The sequence below is a fragment of the Elgaria multicarinata genome, chromosome 7 (assembly GCF_023053635.1).
Source record: "Elgaria multicarinata webbii isolate HBS135686 ecotype San Diego chromosome 7, rElgMul1.1.pri, whole genome shotgun sequence".
In the NCBI taxonomy this organism is placed as follows: domain Eukaryota; kingdom Metazoa; phylum Chordata; class Lepidosauria; order Squamata; family Anguidae; genus Elgaria; species Elgaria multicarinata.
In genome coordinates, this window is record NC_086177.1 from 8,942,986 (window position 1) to 8,966,125 (window position 23,140).

The window sequence follows — 23,140 nt, forward strand, 5'->3', positions numbered from 1 at the left end:
GACTTGTGGGGTGTAACGCCACCCCCCCCCCATATTAGTCCCATTTAAAGGGGCCATGCAAAGCATGGCCCCTTTTACATTCGCAGCTCCCATGCTTTGCGTCGCCCCTTAAAATGGGAAGCTTGAAACTTCTAGGATTGCGAGGGAGGAAGGGAAAAGAGAGCAAAGGCCTGGCTTTTGCAGACAACATGACACTTTTCTGGGACGTTTTTAGTAACATATAGGAAGACATAATCTACAGGACATCATACTTTGCTGAATAGTGGTCCTAATTCCCTCCTGGAACCATAACCCCCCCCCTGGGGGGGGGAATTCCCCCCTTGTTGAGAATCCATGGTATAGGGGAATTGGAAGCAGATGATTGCCCCTATAAACAAAATGCTTAGCTACTTCAAGTAGATATGTCTTCTTCAATGTATCTAATCATAAGATGGAGTTAAAGTTGCTTGTGTATTTAATTTAGTTTCATTTTTTGCTTTAGGGGAACATTAGTCGTCAAGAAGCTGTCAGTATGATTCCTCCCCTTCTCCTTAATGTCCAGCCTCATCATAAGGTACCCTCTTGAAACCTTGTTGGAGGAAAAAAATAGCCCAGCACAAACAGCTTATATGTTGATGCTTTGTATTACATACTTGTATTGCATATTCTGTTTTAGTGAGGTTAGCTGTAAGTGTTCTATAGCTGTAAGTGTTCTGTTCGGTATGTGGGTATTATGCATGTAGAATGTATGTAGATGTGTCTACAGTTTAGTTATCTAAAAATAAGATAAGATGATGTCTTATGTTTCCCACTCTGTGGCTTCATTTGGAACTCCAAATAATCCAAATTTAATATATTTCCCCGTTTTATTTAGCTTCATGTCAAAATCGTTGATTCTTTAGTCCTCATTATCGAGATGCTGAATCACCACCTCTCTGTGCCTTTATTCTTCCTCCCTAAGATAAACTAGAGAGTGCTACTTTATGTCCAGTTTTTAAAATCAGCCATGCAAATAATGTTTCATAGGAATGGAACTTGTTCTCTACTTCTACCTCCATTGCCACCTTCTTCTCTAGTCTTGCTTCAAGTTATAAGTGAGAGAAACGGAGCCTTGGCAACATGCATGTGTTTTCTCTTCCGCCTCCCGTCCACATTCAGGGCAAATGACTTTTTTTATGCAACGGGGTTAAGGAAAGAGACAGAGCTCTGTGCAACTTCTAGGCCTTTAACTGAAGAGCCGTGATATGGTGGTTGCTCTTCCTCTCTCCTGTAGTATTAAAAAAACATTTTGTTTTCTGAGACAGCAGGGATAGCCACAGCACATAGACTTAGGGCTACCCACACATCGCTTTTGCCATGGACAAGGGAAATTTGCATCTCTTTTGCAATTGGCGGTGGCCAATTGCAAAACTGGCTTAAATTATTTTTTCTTATTGTTGCTCTATTGTTCCTTGGTTGCGTATGTTCAAAATGAGAAGGATTTTGAAGCCAGCTAGACAAGTATGCTAGACCAGATTTGAATCTTTATATAGCTCTCTTTTAGACAAACTTGTTGAACTGCTATGGTGGCGGTCTTAGGATCATCATGCTATATGAAAGAATGCATTTTTTTTCTCCTGGTATATGACAAAGCAGATATTATGTAACATGCTTTTTGAATAATATTAGAAAGCTCCATGTCTGTTATTTTTATAACTTTTTGCCCTTGATAGATTCTAGATATGTGTGCTGCACCTGGCTCCAAGACTGCCCAACTTATTGAGATGCTGCATGCAGACATGAGTGTCCCTTTTCCAGGTAAGTGAGAGAGAGAGAGAGTGTGTGTGTGTGTGTGTGTGTGTGTGTGTGTGACAACAACAAAAATTATTTTGTGTAGCAAAAGCCATTACAAAAAACAGAGAGAGAGAGTGAAGTAAATATTAATCATGGTTTTATGTTGAGAAATAAAATTGATTTTAACGAAGTGAAGTCTAGCAGCTTGACTTCTCCTCAAACCTTCTCTACTGTTCAGGGTTAGTATTGGACTACAGTTATTAGTGCCAGATTTGCTTGTATGCAATGCATCATCCAATTCAAGAGTGAAGGACAGCAAGTAGTTTTTTGAGGGTTTCCAGGAAGACTCATAACGTGGACCTTAAAACTACATTGTGCAAATGGAATAGGTCCTGGTCAAGTTTCTGTCAGGAGAGGCCTGTTTGTGGAACCTCAGCTTGGTTACTATTTGTTCTTGAATCTCACCTGGTATCTATGGTTTCCACCATTTCACCTCACTCAATGTGCTTATCCCCTCTGTTATACATTTTGCTAGTATAAAGGAGTGTATGTGTGTGTTTTTATTATTTCCATTATTAAGTCACACTAGATCCCTTGAGCAATCACCTTAAGAAGTACCTCTTCCCCTTGCCGGTGATCTGCCCAGAAAAAAAATGGGCTGCCTCTTGTCCTCTTTTGCCCCCTGCTTGTTGTTGAACCATGCGTAGTTGTTGTACCGTGAGATATTGGCTGCGTTCAGACAACACAATAGACAATGATGGGTTAATAGTCCAATCCACGGTTGATTATCGAGGGGTACTCCCCACACGACATGATTATAATCAACCATGATGTGGATTAAGGCGGTGTTGAATTGATGGCTGCCCTCTCTCTCTCCCTTCAGTCCTCCAACTGGTATTCCATCATCCATTGCGAGTTCTGCTGGCTGGATTTGGTCACTTTTGCCAGGGGACTCTGTAGTCACTGAAAATAACTGTGACAAAATAGTCAACGGTGCTCGACACCCAACACGATAACCAACAGTTGTTCAAATAATCAACTCTGCACAGCATTGGTTATTTGCGTTGGTTATTTCGGCTGAATAACCAACCATGGTGTGAAAAAGACCCCAGAGACAACAAAATAACCAGCGTTGACTATTTAACCCACCATTGGTTATCGTGACCTCCAAACCCAGTCATTGTGGTGTCTGAATGCAGTGCATTTTCCTCAGGGAAGCTTGTTAACCGCATTATAAACCACCTTGAGAACCCAGGAGGATTAAGGGGGTTAACAAGCGACATGGTATGGTTAATAAGTCATCCTGCGGGAAATGACGTCAAAATTCTGTTTACCATTTAAAATCTAACAGGTTCTCATATAATTTAATCTACATAATGTTAATGTCAGTTGAAACACCCTGGAGTATTTTAATATTTCTATTTCTAGAAAGAATCATATAAATTATGCTTTAGTTAATATCATTTTCTTAATACTCCTTTGAGACCTCCTGGGTGAACAATAACTGAGAAATCCCTTTCTCCTCCCCCAGACAATAATTATGCCTTTAACCTGACAAATTCATTTTTCCCCCCTAGAGGGATTTGTAATTGCTAATGACGTTGACAACAAGCGCTGCTATTTGCTAGTACATCAGGCAAAGAGGTTGAACAGCCCTTGCATCATGGTTGTAAACCACGATGCCTCCAGCATTCCTAATTTACAGATCACCAGAAATGGAAAGAAGGACATCCTTTTCTATGACAGGATATTGTGTGATGTTCCTTGCAGGTACGTTATATTAATTTTACATATCAAAAGCATTCTGCTGCCTTTAGCATAAGTTTTTAATGCTAGTAGACATTTGCATCATGTCAAGGGAACCAGTGTTTGATGCATTGTATAGGGAGCTGGGATTTGTATCTGTGAGGCCTGAGTTCAAATCTCCTCCCCATTATGAGGCTCTAGGGCAGCCTTCCTCAACCTGGGGCACTCCAGATGTGTTGGACTACAACTCCCAGAATGCCCCAGCCAGCTGGCTGGGGGATTCTGGGAGATGCAGTCCAACACATCTGGAGCGCCCCAGGTTGAGGAAGGCTGCTCTAGGGGGAACCTTGAGTCAGTTACTATATCCCATCCTAATCTACCTCACAGTATTATTACTAAACGGGATGGCAAAAACGCTCCTGTATACCACTCTAAGCTCTTTGGAGGAAGGGTTCATAGATTTTTAAAACTAAATTTAATTTCCCCCCTCAACCTTAATTCTTTGCAGTACTTGTTTAGAACAACTTTTATCAGTGGCTTGTTCATCTTTTGTATCCTGTTAAGGATGCTCTTGTGTACTCTTCACATATAGGGTGTCCCTGATGTATTGGTTTTTGAAATAGCAAAGATTTTTGTTTTATTTTCAGCAAGATTTTAGTTATGGTAAAAAGAACAGGAAAAGTGCTCACTTATAAATCTTTATTGGATAAAGAGAAAAGTTTGTAAAATCTCTACCCCAGATTTCTCCCTCTATGCTGTTTTGTTAAGGGACTTTTCACACAAAGAATAGACTTCAAAAATGTTTGAGCGACTTGTTGCAAAATTGGTCAGTTGAGAATCATAGACTTGGTGGTGTTGATCGGACCCAGTCAATAACTGCTTGCAACTCGTGTGGCAGGAGGAAAAAAGCACATGAAGTTTGAGCCTGCTTGTGTTAAAATGCAACCTATAATTGTCTCAGAATGTAACTTTTAGTTTTCATTGGAATTAATGCACAACTTTCTATTTCAGTGGAGACGGGACCATGAGGAAAAACATTGATGTATGGAAAAAGTGGAGTACACAAAATAGTTTGCATCTACATGGGTAAAAAGCATTTTACATCTTCTTTGAAATTAAGAGAGGGATAAAATAGTGTGTGGTGGGGGAAGGCACTTAGGCCAGTGGCTTGCCCCTGCATGCTGTTGTTGATTGAACCTTGCAGAGCAAAGAAAGCCACATAGTGATAGTAAAACATCTTATTTTTTTTCCCCAAGGGGGGGCAGTTACAACAAATTTAAAACGAGGAAAAAGATCAAATACCAAAAAACACTTAATACATACATATTAATAGGAACCTTTTAAGTACACCAACATTTATTATTATTATTATTATTATTATTATTATTATTATCATTATTATTATTATTTATTACATTTATATACCGCCCCATAGCCAAAGCTCTCTGAGCGGTTTACAGAGATTAAAACATGGAACATTTAAAAACAAATATCCAAAATTTAAAACCATAAAAGCATAAAAACAGATTACACGCAATATCCGTCTATTCTGGGTCAGTTAAAAACTCAACATATGCTGTTAAATTCACAATTATATTATGGTAATTCATAATTATATTATGTAATTAACTGCCTTAAACACTGTGAGATAGAACAAGGGTCCCAACTTTTTGGCACTGATGTACACTCTTGACTAATAGAGAGAGACAGGATATCAATCTACAAATGAATGTTCTGTTGTGTAGAACGTGATCATGTGATTATACTGGAGAGAGAAAACAGCAGAGAGCAATAAATGCTAGATAACAATTTCAAAATGCAGTGACGTGGAGAGAATCGATGTGAACCATCTGTGTGGACAGTGGTTCAATAACAAATGAAGACTTAACTGAATAATCAGCATTGGGGCTTTGCATTTTATTTTGGTAATGTGTAAGCCTTTAACTTTGGCTCAAGAGCATATGCTGGTGATAAAGTAATCATACCTCATTGCTCTAAGAGCTCAGAGTGATTTATATATGGTTCCCAGACTGCTTGGTCTCTAATGGGAGATCAATAGAGAATTGCTGTTCACATAGGTGTCTTCACAGTCGCTCGTGAAGAAGAGCTTTTATCCAAATTGCATTCGGCTCTGACATTTTTCTTGGATAAATTGTTTCTTAATGTTGCCTGGACCCGAAGCATTTCAACCATAGTAGTTCACGAAGAACAGATATGTCCAGACAATGTTCCACAAATAAACACAGTTTGGGGTGCGTGCTGGGAGTTGTAGGACTTTTCTGTCTCAGCATGCACAGGATTGTGCCCTACGTTATCGAACTCTTGTGCCTTATGCAGAATTGAGTAGCGTGTCAAGGTAAGCTGGTTCTCTACCCTGAGTACCACAGGCGTAATGCATGCAAACCCTTGGTGAGTGTCCTTATTCTTTATTAATGCTAATGACTGCTGATTACAATGCTGTGGTTGATGCTTTCTGGTACACTGCTTTAACTCTCCAGGGCTCTGATTGGCTAGTTCAGATGTTTGTGTGCAGAAGGATCTGGGGTTAGTAAAGTATTAGTATATATCCAGAATCCTCACACCTCGATGCAAAATGATGGTAAGCCATTCTTGGTGAACACTGCAATACAAGAATATCAAACACATGTTGAGTCATTTGGCCAGATGATTCAGCATTTATTTATTTATTTATTACATTTTTATACCGCCCAATAGCCGAAACTCTCTGGGCGGTTCAGCATGTGTTTGCTACCCTCGTTTTGCAGTGTTCCTCAGTCCTCTCTGAGCAATAGGGGTATAATTAGAGACAAGGTGCTAGGAGATGCCTCACATGACAGTGAGGCTGAGCTCCTCGGGAACAATGCTTCTATATCCCCCCATCTGTGCTCTCTCAATTGCTAACCCAACAGATCTCTAAAAACAAGATGGGTTTAGCCAACCGTGCCTCATGTCTTACAGGGGTGGCTATAGATTTATTTATTACGTACATAGAAATTAATATACCACCTTTCTGGTGCTTGGAAGGAAAGGAACCTCTCGTGCAAGCATGGAGTCATTACTGACTCTTGGAGGGACGCCAGCTTTCGTTGACGTTTTCTTGGCAGGCCTTATAGCGGGGTGGTTTGCCATTGCCATCCCGTAGTGCTTATGGTGGTATTAATATACCACCTTTCTGGTGCTTACCTTTTGTAAACCGCAGAGAGAGCTTCGGCTATGTGGCGGTATATAAATGTAACAAATAAATAAATATGGACTACTTGGTGGATAACAATAATTAAAAACAATCATAAAATGCAGTTAGATACAATACATGTTGGAATATATCGCATTGTTTGCAGTTTGCAGTTTGAAGAGCAGCTGCTATTAAGCTCAGCAGAGAAGCTGTTGAGCAACATTGATTGGTCTGTTTGAATTTCAGCATCTGCTCCGCCTCTTTTAGGTTTTTCAGCCTCCAGTTTGCAGTTTGAAGAACAGCTGCTATTAAGCTCAGCAGAGAAGCTGTTGAGCAACATTGATTGGTCTGTTTGAATTTCAGCATCTGCTCCGCCTCTTTTAGGTTTTTCAGCCTCCAGTTTGCAGTTTGCGGTTTGAAGAGCAGCTGCTATTAAGCTCAGCTGAGAAGCTGTTGAGCAACATTGATTGGTCTGTTTGAATTTCAGCATCTGCTCCGTCTCTTTTAGGTTTTTCTCGCGTCTTTATTAATCTTATCCCTGCTATCCTCCCTTCCTTGCTTCATATTATTAATTTTTCTCTGTCCTCTGGTTCATTTCCTTCTACTTTTAAACACGCTACAGTCTCTCCTATTCTCAAGAAACCTACTCTTGATAGGCTATCTCTGTCTAACTACCGACCTGTCTCTTTGTTGCCGTTTGTTTCAAAGATCCTGGAGCGTGTGGTCTACTCTCGTTGTCTTGATTTTCTTTCTAGTAACTCTGCTCTGGATCCTTTTCAATCTGGATTCCATCCTTTGCATTCCATTGAAACAGCCCTTACTAAGATTACCAATGATCTTCTTACTGCCAAGTCTAAAGGCCATTATTCCGTTCTTATTCTCCTTGATCTAACTGCAGCCTTTGACACGGTTGATCATGATCTTCTTTTAGATTCCCTTCATGACCTTGGATTTTGTGGCTCTGTCTATAACTGGTTTGCCTCCTATCTAGCGGGTCGCTCTTTCAGCGTGTTGGCTAATGGCAGCTCGTCTTCTTCTTTTCCCCTTTCAGTAGGGGTTCCACAAGGCTCGGTGCTTGGTCCGCTGTTGTTTTCTTTATACATGTTGCCCTTGGGTACTCTTATTCAATCTCATGGCCTCCAATATCATCTGTATGCCGATGATACACAATTATATCTTTCATCTCCGGATCTTTCTCCTGATGTTTACGATCGTATCTCGGCATGTCTTTCAGATATCTCAGCTTGGTTGCTTCATCGTCGTTTGAAACTTAATATGGCAAAGACTGAATTGCTTGTTTTTCCTCCTAAACCTTCTCCTCATCTCTCATTCTCTCTTACTGTCAATGATGTTACACTTACTCCAGTCAAGGAAGCTCGTAGTCTTGGCTTTATATTTGATTTCTCGCTCTCCTTTATTCCTCATATTGAGACAGTAGCTAAATCCTGTCGTTTTTTCCTGTATAATATTGTCAAGATTCGATCATTTTTGTCTGTCTCTTCTGCCAAGACTCTTGTTCATGCATTGGTTATTTCTCGGTTGGACTACTGCAGCCTTCTTCTCACTGGCCTTCCTTCTTCTCACATCAGTCCGTTGGTTTCTGTTCACCACTCTGCTGCTAAGATCATCTTCTTGGCTCGCCGCTCTGACCATGTAACTCCACTTCTGAAATCTCTTCATTGGCTTCCAATTCACTTCAGAATCCAATATAAACTTCTCCTGTTGACCTACAAAGCTTTTCACTGTCTAGCTCCTTCCTATCTCTCCTCTCTCATCTCACACTATTGTCCCGCTCGTGCTCTTCGCTCCTCTGATGCCATGTTTCTCGCCTGCCCAAGGGTCTCTACTTCCCTTGCTCGGCTTCGTCCATTTTCTTCTGCTGCCCCTTATGCCTGGAATGCTCTTCCAGAACATTTGAGAACTACAAGTTCAAAGACAGCTTTTAAAGCTCAGCTAAAACCTTTTCTTTTTCCTAAAGCTTTTAAAACTTGATTTTGTTCTGACTTTATACTGTTAGTTTTACCCTACCCAGTGCCTGCTTACCCTACCCTGTGCCTGTTTGCATTCTCTTCCCCTCCTTATTGTTTTATTATGATTTTATTAGAATGTAAGCCTATGTGGCAAGGTCTTGCTATTTACTGTTTTACTCTGTACAGCACCATGTACATTGATGGTGCTATATAAATAAATAAATAAATAATAATAATAATGACTTGTATGTCATTTATGCCAGTTATGGCTGGGACGTTGTACAGAGGGAAAGTATAGCAATTTGCTTCTTTGTTATTTATCTAGGTTCAGTACGTATTATCTTTTATATGCCGTGTTTCAGATAAAGGTTCTGTCAACTGTTCTGACATTTCCATTTCCAATAAAGTCTAGTGAGGGTAGGGATGGCACGCTAGTCAGTTGATGAACTGTATATTACAAGAATGCCACAGTATAAATAACCTCTTCTATTTCGTTAGGGTAAGGACAAGAATGACGGCAGCCTGCCCCCGTCTTAGAGCCAACCTAGCATCATAGCCAAATCTCCCAGTGGCTACTTGCTATAACGTCAGGCATCTCCAAACAGGAATATAAGTAGTCATCACTGCAAAGGCCACTCTTTTTGTAAGCCACGTAGGGAATATAATCGAAGTGTGCCGTGTGTATAGTAGGACCCGAGAGACATCAGTTCAAATCCTTACTCAGCTGTGACAGTCGTTAGGTGATGGGCCAGTCACACAGTCTCAGCACAGTCTACCTTACAGGGTTTATTTATTTATTATTTATTTATTTATTACATTTCTATACCGCCCAATAGCCGGAGCTCTCTGGGCGGTTCACAAAAATTAAAACCATTCAAAGTATAAAACAACAGTATAAAACCATAATATAAAATACAATATAGAAGCTCAACCAGATAATAAAATCTGGGTTGTTGTGATTATAAAATGGTGAGGGGATGGGAATATGTATGGTGCCTTGAATCACTTGCAGGGAGGGCAGAATTGATTTGAAATGTTATGGCAACCTGTCTTGTGCAAGGGATATGAGCTGATAATCAGTTTATGAAAATACTTCCTGTGCAGATTGCAATTAAGGATTGCAACCCGTGGAGTTGAGCAGTTGGCAGAAGGAGGTAGGATGGTGTACTCTACCTGCTCATTGAATCCTGTTGAAAATGAAGCTGTCATTGCCTCACTGCTGGAAAAAAGTGAAGGTGCGTGCAATTCTTTTTTATTGTATAGTAAGAACAGAAAGTATCAGTGAACTCTTAGTCAGACTAATGGGGAAAGAAAGTTTATGCTTTTGTTAGAATCCACAGAATATTTATTTATTTATTATTTAGAATATTTATATACTGTTCCCCATTGAAAAGTTTCGGCGCAGTGTACAAGATAAAATGAAAATAAAAACAGAATAAAACAGTTAAAACAAAATTTAAAGAAGCAAGGCTGCATATAGAATAGTACATTCTTGACTGAAAATCCTGACTTCTGCAATACATTTTGACCAGAATCCCAGTTTTAAGGTGTGTGCTACTATTTCAGTCTACTTTGTAGGGATTGCATCTGAATAAATGCAAGCAACTTAAAAAAAAAAGTGTTTACTAACGTATATAAAAAAAGATCATATATAAAGAAAAGCGAGCCAAGAATAAAAATGCAATATCAAGTCTCCATCAGATGAAAGTCCATAATTCATGTCAAACATTCTCAAGAGGAATTGTCATATTCCACTATATCCAGTAAATGGACACCATTACCTCTGCAGGAGCTCACTTAAAGTAATCTTCCCATTCCGGAGATGTTTAAAAATGTCAGCATATACATTTATATAATATTCTATTTGGGAGGTGGTCATGTTTTCAATATTTAAGCATTGGCATTGCACTTGTAGTTAACAAATTTGCTATTAAATGTCTGTGTTCAAACTGAACAAAATCAAGGGTTTCAAATACACTAATAAAGTAATCACTGGCATAACTGAATATTTCCAATTATTATGTATTATCCTTAATAAAGTACAAAATAAATTTGTGTAATTTGATAGTCTCACCAAATGTGCAAAATACCTGCCTGCATCCTCAGTGCAAACTATTAACTTATTCACATATTGTTTGAAATCTTGCAAGGGTATAATACCATCTCTATAAAATTGAATATCAGTTTTTCCTAGAACCAGTATCAAGTGCATTTTTAAATATATAATTCCATTGTAAATCAGAAACCTGCATGCAATCCATATTCCTTTTTATTTTAAACTAGCTGTACCCTGCCACGCGTTGCTGTGGCTCAGTCTGGTTAAATTGAAAAGAAAGAAAAGACAAAGCGGATGTTTCTAATATGTTTAATTTCACAATGCTTGTGGATATACAATATTTTTAGTTGTTCCATTGTCTGTGTAGATATAGAGATTGTCTGGTTTGCCGACTCTAGAACACGCAACATATAATTGTCCATGTGAGAAGCAATCTGTGTCTAGATCTAAACCGCACAATTCTAAAGATTGGCCCTGAGCTTTGTTGATGGTGATTGCAAACGCCAATCGAATTGGGAATTGCAATCTCTTAAATTGAAATGGCATATCTGTTGGAATCATAGGAATGCGAGGAATGAGGACATCTTCACCTTTGAAAGGTCCTGTCAAGATTGATCTCCGACTATAACAATTGCCACTTCGTCTATAGTTGGAGCATTGAATCTTCGCACATGTTCTCCAGCAGGCGTTTTGTCAGCATGAATAACAATCTTGTGTGTATCAGATGGCATCATGTCAATTGCTGTTTTGAACAAATGTACTAAATTGTTTTTTTTCGTGAAGTAGCTGTTGCAGTTTTGAAACGATGGACCTTTTTATGCCGGTATAAATTCCGCAGCGTGCATTCAATTCATCATTGCCATCACCAATGAAATACATTTGTAGGAATTTATGTTGACTATCTTGAAACGGAAGGAAGGAGCCGGCTTTATGATAAATTTGTCCTTTGACTTTGAAAGTTGGCATAAATGGAGCTGTGATGATTTCTGCGCTGAACGACGTCATTTGGAAGCATGAGTTGTATTTCCTGATATTAGATAGGGAATGCTTTGATTCTGCGGTATATCCGGCAAGCAAAGTTTGTAATGGCTCTGGTGGTTCTCCAAGTTGAGGCAGTTTAATTTTTCCATCAGCGCAACACATTCCTTTTGTTTCTCCATTAAATTTAAGAGCCCTGCAATAAGGACACACTTCAGTCATAGTGCCGATGAGAACATGCCGCCTCAAACTATAATCATCAGCTGGGTTGTACCGGAATGCAAGGCGATTGTAATCGTGTGATTGTTTACCACGGAGTCGTGTTTGATGCTGATGTGCTGTTTCTCGTTGACGTCTTTCAGCCACTCTCAGCCTGTCGCGTTCATTCTGTTGAGAACAAAGCAGATCTGAAGCTGTAGAACGCGATTGCCGTGCTCGCAATCGTGCATCCTCAAGTCTGGCTGAACGTTGCTTGGCTGGTTCCTTGGCACGTATTTGAGGCATTCTTTTTCTTTTTTTCTCGTTTGCTGATGCCCGTTCTTCCTCAGTCTGATTTGCAATTTCTCGTCGCAGTGCTTCCGCTCCGCGAGTACGTCGACCTAAGTGTGATCTTCTGTGAGGCATTATTTGGATGAAGTAAAGCAAATTGTTTGGTTTTTAAAAAAGGATGTTTTTACGGTGAGGAGGTTAGCGGAAACTCCTGGCAGTTACCTTTCTTCAGAACGTGTAACTGTCACAGGTGTGACATCTATATTCACTCAGCCAATTGTGAGAGAACATGCAAATAAGAGAGGAGGCAGAGGCAGCGGATTGGCCTACTGGTTGACGATGTCACAATGATCAGCAGGACTGGTTTTGAGGAGGCCTATTTCTTCGATTTTAAGACAAACCTTTGACCCCATATAGAACATAGTTACATAACAACGCTCGCGTATTCGAATGCAACGTTGTGTCAAAATTTCAAAGCAATCGGTGAAGAACTTTCGGAGATATAACGTCTGTTTCGAACGAACATTTACATTTTTATTTATATAGATTCTATATGTTCAATTCCTATCAAATATTTATTATCTTGAATTACATACCTAATATTTATTTATTTAAAATTGTTTTAAACAACCCTTCAGTAAAACTATCTGAACAACCAAATAGTAAGAACATTAACAATCTTCATTACTGTGCGTGGTTGTATGGGTGCAGCAGGGATCAAGTAGTGCCTTACCATTATAAATCTTAAACATAATAATTATAAAATCAAGACAATTTGTCCAATTCTAGGAAATTTAACACAGAAAATCATACTGTTAAGTGCTATAAGCTGCACATTTTCAGAAGACCCTGATAACAAATGGCCATGATAGCGCAATTTAAAAAAGAAGTTTTAAGTTTAGTCATTGTCTTTGCACACCCATCAGTTTTCCTTAGTCTATTAGAAATATATTGCCAAACTATTGCCCATCATAACTTGCTGCTGCATCTTCCTAAAGTTGTAAAGATTTAATTCATTGTGTGTTAAATATTATTATTTATTTACTATTTTCTTTATTACATTTCTATATTGCCAAATAGCTGAAGCTCTGAGTGGTGCACAACAATTAAAACCACAAAATACATCATAATTTTTTTTGTGAACCGCCCAGAGAGCTTCGGCTATTGGGCGGTATAGAAACGTAATAAATAAATAAATAAAATGCAATACAGACACACACACACACGCACGCACGCACGCACGCACACACACACATATACATCTGAAAAACAGAGCTAAAAGACTAAAATATGAATAAATGAATGCAATACATGTCAAATGGTATCATGGAAGTTGTTATGGATGAAGCCCTTTGGGAGTTTCCCAAGTTCTCTCAAGTCATCCCCAGAAAAATCCATGTGAGGAGTGACAGATCTCGTTTTATTTAATCCCGTTTATGTAAATGTGCAGGTGAAAACAGTGGCTATATAAGAAGATGGTGCTGTGACAGTGTCAGCAATAGCAGCAGCAGAGGAAAAGAATAGTCTTGGGGCGCTTGCATTTTATGATGTATTTTGTGGTTTAATTGTTGTGAACCACTCAGCGCTTCAGCTGTTTGGCAGTATAGAATGTTTTTAAGGTTTGCCTTCCATTTCCTCTGTGTGCCCCATCACTGCAAATCAGCTCCTTAACACACCAGATGCCATCTGAATGTTAACATTGCTATTAAAGTAAATTAAATGAAAAAGAATTGCCCTGCTAAACTAGACCAATGTCCATCTAGTCTAGCATTCTGTATCCAGCAGTGGGAATTCAGATGCTACTGGTCTTCTGCAGAGCACAGAGTCTTTGAGGAGTGTGTGTGTGTGTGTGTGAGTATGAAAGCGAGAGAGAGATCTGCTTTATGTATGTAAGTTTTGCTTGCCTTCATAAGAACATAAGAAGTGTCATGCTGGATCAGACCAAGGGTCCATCTAGTCCAGCACTCTGTTCACACAGTGGCCAACCTGCCATCAGCCAGGGAGGAACAAGCACGACGTGGTGCAACAGCACCCTCCCACCCATGTTCCCCAGCAAGACCCCTCCCCAGCATGAAGGGCTTTATATAACTAAATGAATTCCCTTTTCAAAAAACAAGTACATTTTAGGATGAAAAGCTCTTGATTTTTTAAAAAAATACAATTTCCTTGCTTTTAGTGTTGCATGTATTAATCTATAAGTTAAGGAAAGCCATTTATTCAGTAAACACGTTTCACAATTTAGCATAATGGTGGTGCGTACAGGCGTAGCCTCCATGTACCCACACACTTGTGGCCTCTGCCTCATATCTGTAATATATCGATGCTTATGCTTCTTACATCAACCCTGTAAATAGTGATTACAGCAAGATAATGTATGTGAAGCGCTTTGGAGTATTTGAAGTGTTTATATCGGCAGAAGAAAACCTCGAGCACACCAGGCCTCTGTCTTGCTTGCCAAGGTTTTTCACCAAGCAGTGCCCCTCGCTAATGGTCTCACTCTCGGCCTTGCGTTGGTACTTGGCATGCAGGCATAACACGATGCCAGTTAAAGTTAAGCAAATGATCTGTACCCCAAGTAAATGTTCTAGCGTGTTCCTCTCTGCTTTCTGGAGCCGCTCATTCTTTGGAGATCTTCACAATTGTTTGATCCTCCTCCAGAGCATTCATTCTTCTTTGGAAGTGCACATGCTTTGTCAGAATCACTTGTGAATTTCCGGAACTCTCCTGGGAGTATTTCTCCTGCCTCCCCTTTTAATTTCTGGGAGCCTATGGTGTTACACCCCACAAGTCAGTTCCCTAATGCATGTCTGAAATCGAAAGTCTGTGGTGCTTAGAATGTTGACCTGAGTGGGTGGAGTTAGAATGTCTTAAGAGGTGGGAAGGGTGATATATAAGGGAATGACTGAGGGGATTGAGAGGAACTTTTAGGTACTCTTAGGCCACAGCTAGACCTAAGGTTTCTCCTGGGATCATCCAGGGTTCGCCCCTGCCTGAGCACTGCATCCCCTGTGTGTCACCTAGATGAACAGGTTCGACCCCTGGACGATCCAGGGATAAAACTTAGGTCTAGCTATGGCTTTAGAGTCTTTAGCCTTTAGTGCTTTAGCTCTCTCTGTGTTAGCTCTGTATGTTAGCTCTTGATGTGTACAGTACTTGGGTTCTGGAGAATTTGAGGTTCAGTGTAGAGAGTGGTGTCTTTTGAGGGTGGGGTGCTGATAGTCAGTTGATGTATATTAATCAATACTGATAAATGAAGTTCAAGAGTGAATGTGTGAGAGAAAGGAAAGCATGTATGAGAAGAGTGAAAGGATTGGATGAGAGGTTTTAAAAAGTTTTTTTTAAAAAAATGTTTTATTATGAAACAAAGCTTGTGAACTTTTAAAATAAAATTTTAGTTTGTTTTAACTACCACAAAAATCCCACGTGTCTGTTTGGCGTTTATCATCTGCAGTTATTTACATTTAACACCCACTCTGACAATAATTCACCTCAGTACATATAATTCACAGCGCTTTAATTTATTCCTGAAATCCTTCCCATTTAACCCCTTTCTCCACATAGTTTGGAGAAAGGCGGTGGTTGTCCCTCGCCTCAGGCTCCTCAAGTGGTGGGGCTTAGCTTGAGCAGGGAGTGTCCGCGGCCAGGCCTGTTGTTCAGAGCCTGTGTCCTGGTAGAGCCCACTTGGTCATTGTCCCCCCCCCCCCCTTTTAGTTCTCACTTGGCTTGTGATGCATTTTATGTGCAGGGGTTGGGCAGAATAAAGGAGGAAATAGACTTTAGCTGGCTCAAATGGAAGAGAAGTTACAGTTGGAGGATGTTGTTTTCCGTTGCAATTTGACAACAGAAATGACAAGCGCAGTTTGATGCTGTGTCTGAGAGAGAGTATAGAAGTTCAGTTTAAAAAATCCTTTTAAATATGTGAATGTTTAAAGAATGCTATACGTTCAAAACATGTAATGCATCTTTGCTCTAGCTATTTCCTCAGAGTGTTTCAATGTTAGAATTTCCAGATGGCTTAGAACTGTATAACCTTCCCAGGCATTTTTCCTCACCGTTGTCTTTCCCTCCCCTCACCCCACAAAGGTGCATTAGAACTTGCTGATGTCTCTTCTGAGTTGCCAGGTCTGAAGAGGATGCCTGGAGTTATGCAGTGGAAGGTAATTTTCTAAAAAATACTAGTTCTAAAATCCAAGATGGTTCACATGATATGTGAAGCTACTTTATACCAGATCAGACCATTTAGTCCCTCTAACCCAAACTATTGTGTACTCTGATTAGCAGCTCTACAAGATGTCAAATAAAGGTCTTTCCCAGCCATGCTGTCGGAGATCTTATTTAACTAGAGATGCCAGGGATTGACTCTACTACCTTGTGTATGCAAACCATGTACTCCCTCACTGAACTATGGGTCCTCTCCCAGAGTCAGGCTTGCACAGCTTGTGACAGTCTGACTGCAGCCTATTAGCCACATAGGGTGGCCCACCAAAGTTTCAAGAAGCATCTTGTTTTTGCTTCCTGTTTGGGACTGCAATCAGGAGAGGAGCATGAAGTACATAGCAAGCCATAACAGTGGGCTACGTGCGATTTGATGAGTCACAAGTTGTGTTGGCCAGTCCAAAGTGTCGTCTCCCACAGTGAGACAGCACTGTGAACTCATGATTTCAGAGCTTGGAGCAGGACCCATGCATATGAAGTGAGTAGTGTTAACTCTTCCCTTGCCCTTCTCTTTGGATTTGGAATGGGGGTTCTTGGCAGGCACATCCATTCTTCAGTGATTCTAGGGTGGAGCCGTCTTTATATTTATTATTATTATTATTATTATTATTATTATTATTATTATTATTATTAATTTATTTATATAGCACCATCAATGTACATGGTGCTGTACAGAGTAGAACAGTAAATAGCAAGACCCTGCCGCATAGGCTTACATTCTAATAAAATCATAATGAAACAATAAGGAGGGGAAGAGAATTACTTCCAGCATTATTATTGTTATTAATAATGTTATTACTTCCAGCAATAACACCAAGGCGAGAGGCTTCCTTTCAGCTCACAGACCTGTCCTCTCTCTGTGGCTAGCAGGCAGCAGGTTTCTAGCATCTCTTGTATCCATAGAATCATAGAATAGCAGAGTTAGAAGGGGCCTACAAGGCCATCGAGTCCAACCCCCAAGCTGTTTCAACATATTCAGAACTGCTGGGCTTCAGTATGGTTATTTGCCTTTCACAACACTGCAGCCCCATTCACATGTAATGTCCTGCAACCATTTTTAATCAATCTCCAATTGGTGGTTATTCCATTACTTGAGAATCCGGACTCTATGAGTTAATTGTGGGTTAAACAACCCATAGTTAACCTATGATTAGTTCTTCGATTAACTGGGTTGTTTAACCCACAATTGGTCCATTGTGTCCAGGTTCGCACATCATGGAATAACTTCTGTTCAGGCTGATTAGAGGTTGCATACTCAAAACGGCAGCAACATGCAACCCCAGGAATTAATTAATTAACCCACAATTTCCCACTATTACTTGTGAACCGGATCTGCATCTCATGAAGTGAAGGGAAGGGGTAGCTGCTTTGTTACATGAGTCAGCAGTGGCGGTTTGAAATGTATTTAAATTTTCCCACCTAGGTAATGACGAAAGATGGTCAATGGTTTGAAGACTGGAAAAATGTGCCTTCCAATAGACAAACTCAAATTCGGCCCACAATGTTCCCCCTAAAAGATGAAGAGAAACTTAAAGCATTACATTTGGAGCGCTGGTATGTATTGTTGCTACAGTTTAGGATTTCAGTGTTCAGCATACCTTGGTAGTATCTAGTTGGTGGAGTCAAGAGTTTTTCCTCTACCAGACCCTTTTGTTGGAGTTCTTTATCTGGTGGTCTTAGAACTGTCAGCTGTTCTTGAGTTTAGGTTTATCTAAACTTTCTTAAAGTATGTGCCCAAATTGCAGTAAGCATAGTTTCTAGTAGCCTGCAAAAATAGTTCAAAATGCAGCTTAAAAATAGGATTTGGAGACATACTTGTAATGATAGTTTGAAGTTCTGCGATGTCAGAAACTTCTCCCCCATCGCTGCCGAAAAAGAGGTGAGGGTGTGTGTATGTGCGTGCATGTGTGTCTCGAGATGTGTATTGGGGATGGCTGGTTAAATTAATGATGGTGGTGATGATGATGATGATGATGATGATTGCAACTCCATTTATTTACTACTACGTAGGTTTTTATTAAATTCTTTAAAAAAATACTTAACCCCCCAAATTCATGTTTTTAAAGTTTTTTGATCCATGTACATGAAGATCTGTCTGGGTGAACAGAATTAAGGCAGTACCATGTGTGGAAGTGGGTAAACATTTCAGGACATACGTGGCACACACTTACTTTTCTGCTTTATAAGTAGAGATCCCTTAATCTAAGGCAGTCAACTAACTACTATGAAATGTTTTCATAAATTCTCAGTTCTTTAATTCTGTGTTTGATAGTTCAGATACGTTCAGAATGGAAAACCGGACCATTAAGATTTTATTAGGATTGAGTAGTGCAGATTCCCCCCCCCCCCCGGTAATACCACAAAAATATACATATTGACACAAAATGTGTGTTATTCCTCTAGCCTGAGAATTTTGCCACATCATCAGAATACTGGAGGTTTCTTTGTAGCTGTATTAATTAAAAAATCTGCCATGCCATGGAATAAACGTCAACCCAAGGTAATGTTCGCTTTGTTTAAATATATTCTTGAAGACATTTCTCAATAAGTGATGATAGAGATGCCTACAACTAATTCTGCATGTCCAAGGGGGCTTTGAGCTTGTGTGTCTCAAACACCATCCCTTGCTCAGGCCACAGTGGTAGACTGCTTTTCAAACTCGTTGGCAGGGGGAATTTGCAAGTGCAATTTATGGAAGGGCGGCCATATTTTGGAAACCAAAAAGGAGGACAATATGGCCGCCCTCAAGGAGGTGTGCCCAGCCCCCAAGCAGGTGTGGCCTTGGTCACATGTCTGATTCTACAGCTCACAATTCTGACAAACCTGTTCTACATAATATGTTAGTGTTAAAAACACTGAAATAAAGAACAAGTGAGCCATTCAATGTATCTGAAATTAACATGTATTTTTAGTTCCTGCACAAATTTCTTTGTGGTAGTCCTTTTTGCTGTCCTCATACAAGATCAATAGAAAAAAAAAAATCTATTATTTCCCATTTAAAAAAAAAACCAACAGGTCCTGGATTAGGAAAAAATATAGCTAAAGAACACTGTGGTTAGGGGGGTTACAACAGTGCTGGACTAAACAGAAAATGATAAATATGAGGTAAAGATAGGGTGACCATATTTGGGAAACCAAAAAAGAGGACACGTAGTGTGTGTGGGGGGAAGCAGCTTTCTGAGTCCTGCAGAAAGTACGTTATTCCCCCGCCACCTTAAAGAACCCGATTGGAGTGGAGGAGGGGAAAGGATTTCATTCTGCACCACCACCATCCACTCCAATTGGGGCCTTTTCTATAATTTCCACTAATGACCCACTTTCCCCTTTAAGACCTCAATTGGAGCTCGGGGTGGGGGAATGATGTGCCTCAAGAAAGCATGTCATTCCCTCCTGCCATGCTAATGGGAGCCTTAAAGGGGAAGATGTGTCATTCCAGGACATTATTGAAAATTATAGAAAATCCCCCCTGACACCATGGAAAGAACAAAAACCAGGACAAATCCGGGGAAATCCTGACAGCTGGTCACCCTAATTTATGGGATGTGGGCAGCTACTGGGGAAAAAAATCCCATTGGACACCCTGAGTCCATGACCCTCCTTAAAATAACTCTTTGGAATCTGGCCATTATATTATTATGAAATAGTTTATTATCTTTGGTTGTGTAACAGACTACTTATATCTTTGATTACGTAACATATCAATTCAGCCGCAGAAATGTACTTTTTAAAAAAGTCATATGTATGCATGCTTGATGTGGTTAGTGAAAGTAAGGAATGCAATGTATGTAATAACTGGAAGGTAAAGTGATGCAAAATGTCACCTGATTTTCTTATGTGTGGCTGGTTCTGTTCTCTGGAATTTCTGCCCCTTCGTTCACTCATTTATTATGAAGAATCCGGGCAGTGTTGCTGCCAGACATTGCGTTTCATTGGAGCAAAAACAGCAGCGTCTTGTGTCACCATAAATAATTTAGTATGGCATACGCTTTTGTGGACTAGAGTCCATTTCATCAGATGCATGAAGTGTTAGTCTCTGTTGAAGGTGTAAATGTGAGATCTGAGGGAAATGTAATATAAACAGTTATCCAATTACAGCTTGAATGTGTGCAAAAATAAGCACAGTGGGCCTTCACAACAGCAATAATAGGTGACAATACCATCAGCTGTCACTGCTGTTATGAAAGTTCACTGTACTTATTTCTGCATATTTTCAAGTTTGAATTGCATTGCATTTCCCTCTGACCTCACTGTTTACAATCTCTCCCTTCCCCTAGCAGCCATGAGTGTGTATGTATACCTGCAACTGAGAATAGCTCTTCATGCATTTGATGAAGTAGACTCTAGTCCATTAAAACTTAAGCCATAATAAATTCCTTCGGGTATCATAAGTCTATTTTCATTGCATTCCATTATGTTCTGAGTGGCCGTCTCATTTTATTTTAAGACCTGGTTTGCATTGATTATTTTTAGCTTCATTTCAGTGCCAGCCTGTCCAGTGTAGACAGGCAAAGCACTACAGAGTAACTTGATGGGAGGAATGAATGGTCTGTTGATGTGGTTTGTGATACCCACCATTTCCTGATTGCTGTTTCACAACGGTGAGGTGGTGGAGATGAAGAGATACGTATGAACTCCCTCACATGCTGAAAGCAGCAGCATTGTCTGGATTCTCCATAATAGATGAGTGAACAGAGTAGCAATTCTAGAGCAGAAAGCTAGCATGGAAGCCACCATACACAACAAAAGCAGGTCTTGTAAAGCGCTGTTTTTTAGGTGCTTTGGAGAAGAACGCCCAGAGATACAAAGCCTTCTTGGTTGAGCAGTTGCAGGAGAATGATCTCAAAATGGCAAAATGATTACAATTTTTGCTGGCTTCTGTTTCAAACTTTGGCCGTATAAAATTATGTACACTGACAGGTCTTTCTCATAATACAAACTCTTTCTGACAGATTTTACAAATAGTTCTAGAAATGTGTTCAGTTCAGAATATGCATAAGTATTCATTTTAGGTGAACTTTTTACTGGTGGTGCAATCCAGGCAAAGTTGAGCATTTTTAGACCCATTCAGTTAAGGAGGAGAGACACAATGATTTACTGTGGTTGGATCACATTCTAGGTGTTTAGACGTTAAGCTGAAAAATATTTTGAATACATTTTATATGTTCTGTACAATATATGTACAATACATTTTTCACCATTTTAGAAAATACATTCATGTGATGTTTGGGAGATTTTAAATGCACAGAAAACCACTGCTAGATAACTACAGTATATATGCAACTTTTTTAGACATCCATCTGAGAGCTTAAATCGCAGTAAAATACAGCATAAGTCCTACTTAAAGTAGACACATTGAAATGAATGGGACTTACACTAGTCATGATTAAGTTACATCCTGTTCATTTCATGGATCAACTCCAAATAAGACTTATGTTGGATTTTATACATGGGTAGTGTAGTGTAGAATCTAATAGTGTAGAATCTAATCTACTAGAGAGTGCTTCCTCTACTGATTTGGTCTTTGCTCAGTGTTATCAATTTATTGTTCCAGTATTTAGGAAGCCTTTGGCTGCCAATTAACTACTTGTAGTTGATTAATACACTTCAAACAAAGGGTACACTAAAAATTGTTTTGCGTGGGCTCAATTTTTGCTTTTGTACTAACAAGGAAAGTTAGTAAGGGAAACATCTTTAGATCAATTTTTCATTTTTATTAAAAAATCCTTAAGATCGCATTAAAATTGCATAAAATAAAATGAAAACATTTCTTGTTATAAAGGAAATACTATAGGAAATCTTGAAATTATGTTTTCTGTTCAGCTCTGAGTAGACTATTTAGCTGACAACTTCAGAGGCATAGTGAGATTCTAGTAAGAAGCTTACCTCATTCCAAAAACAGCACATACTTCTATCTTTTTATATAGGGATTACTTCTTAACCAATCACTAATGTCACATAAATTAGGAATCATAGTTTTAATTACTTCATTGTTACTAACATTCCTAAAAAATTAAATTTCTTCACAGAGTTTATAGTCCCAGTAAAACATTAGGCAAGAGTGATAATGGTTAAGAGGAAGTATCAAGGCAATTAGTCCTTCACAGAGTCAAAGACAGACTTCTACATCCAGCCATATATATCCCAAGTCAAAGGCACAGGATTTGAGGTAGACAGGAGTTCAGGGTTCAGGATCAGTCCAGGCAAGGAAGTTTTCTGAGTAATGAAGACGTTTTCAGCATATTAAAGATGACACTGGTTCTGAGGATGGTGCTGTTGATGAAGAAATGAGTTGTGTATGTGTTTTGATGTGTAGAACAAAAAACAGTTTATTCAGTGATCCACAAAGACCCTCAACAAGTTTTAAGTGGCTTGTGAAAAAAATGTTTGAGGACTGCCGCTGTATGTCATAACAATGTTTTTCATACATTGCAACTCGGTCCTTCTATTTTGGAATAGTTCCAGCACAAGCTGCCACAGAAGACGGAAGATGTATCGCCTGTGGCTGCAGAACAAGGTTCTTCAGAAACCGTTGAAGGCCTTGTGGCCTTAGAAGCAAAAGGTGGAGACCCCTTGGTAACAGAAAATGCTGAAAACAAGAAGGATGGAGTTTGTGGGTAAAAAATAAATAAAATGAAAATTAAGGCCACTGGTTTCAATGTTTGTATTGATCCTCCTAGCATGTACTCACAGTTGGAAAGCTGAGAGACTTAATATTGCCATTTCCCATCAGAGGTCTGAGATCATGCTGGACTTCATAGGTTG

The 23,140-nt window shown here is 39.5% G+C and overlaps 1 protein-coding gene across 1 annotated transcript in view; it reads left to right on the forward strand.

Moving 5' to 3' along the window:
* The window catches only part of NSUN2 (NOP2/Sun RNA methyltransferase 2), a 45,816-nt gene that overhangs the window by 12,121 nt on the left and 10,555 nt on the right, over positions 1 to 23,140 (forward strand). The window contains exons 5-13 of the mRNA XM_063130197.1: positions 482 to 553; positions 1,692 to 1,776; positions 3,330 to 3,522; positions 4,510 to 4,584; positions 9,745 to 9,875; positions 16,247 to 16,320; positions 17,802 to 17,932; positions 18,782 to 18,878; positions 22,835 to 22,992. Coding sequence (XP_062986267.1) covers positions 482 to 553; positions 1,692 to 1,776; positions 3,330 to 3,522; positions 4,510 to 4,584; positions 9,745 to 9,875; positions 16,247 to 16,320; positions 17,802 to 17,932; positions 18,782 to 18,878; positions 22,835 to 22,992 — 1,016 coding nt within the window. The remainder of the gene's footprint in view (positions 1 to 481; positions 554 to 1,691; positions 1,777 to 3,329; positions 3,523 to 4,509; positions 4,585 to 9,744; positions 9,876 to 16,246; positions 16,321 to 17,801; positions 17,933 to 18,781; positions 18,879 to 22,834; positions 22,993 to 23,140) is intronic.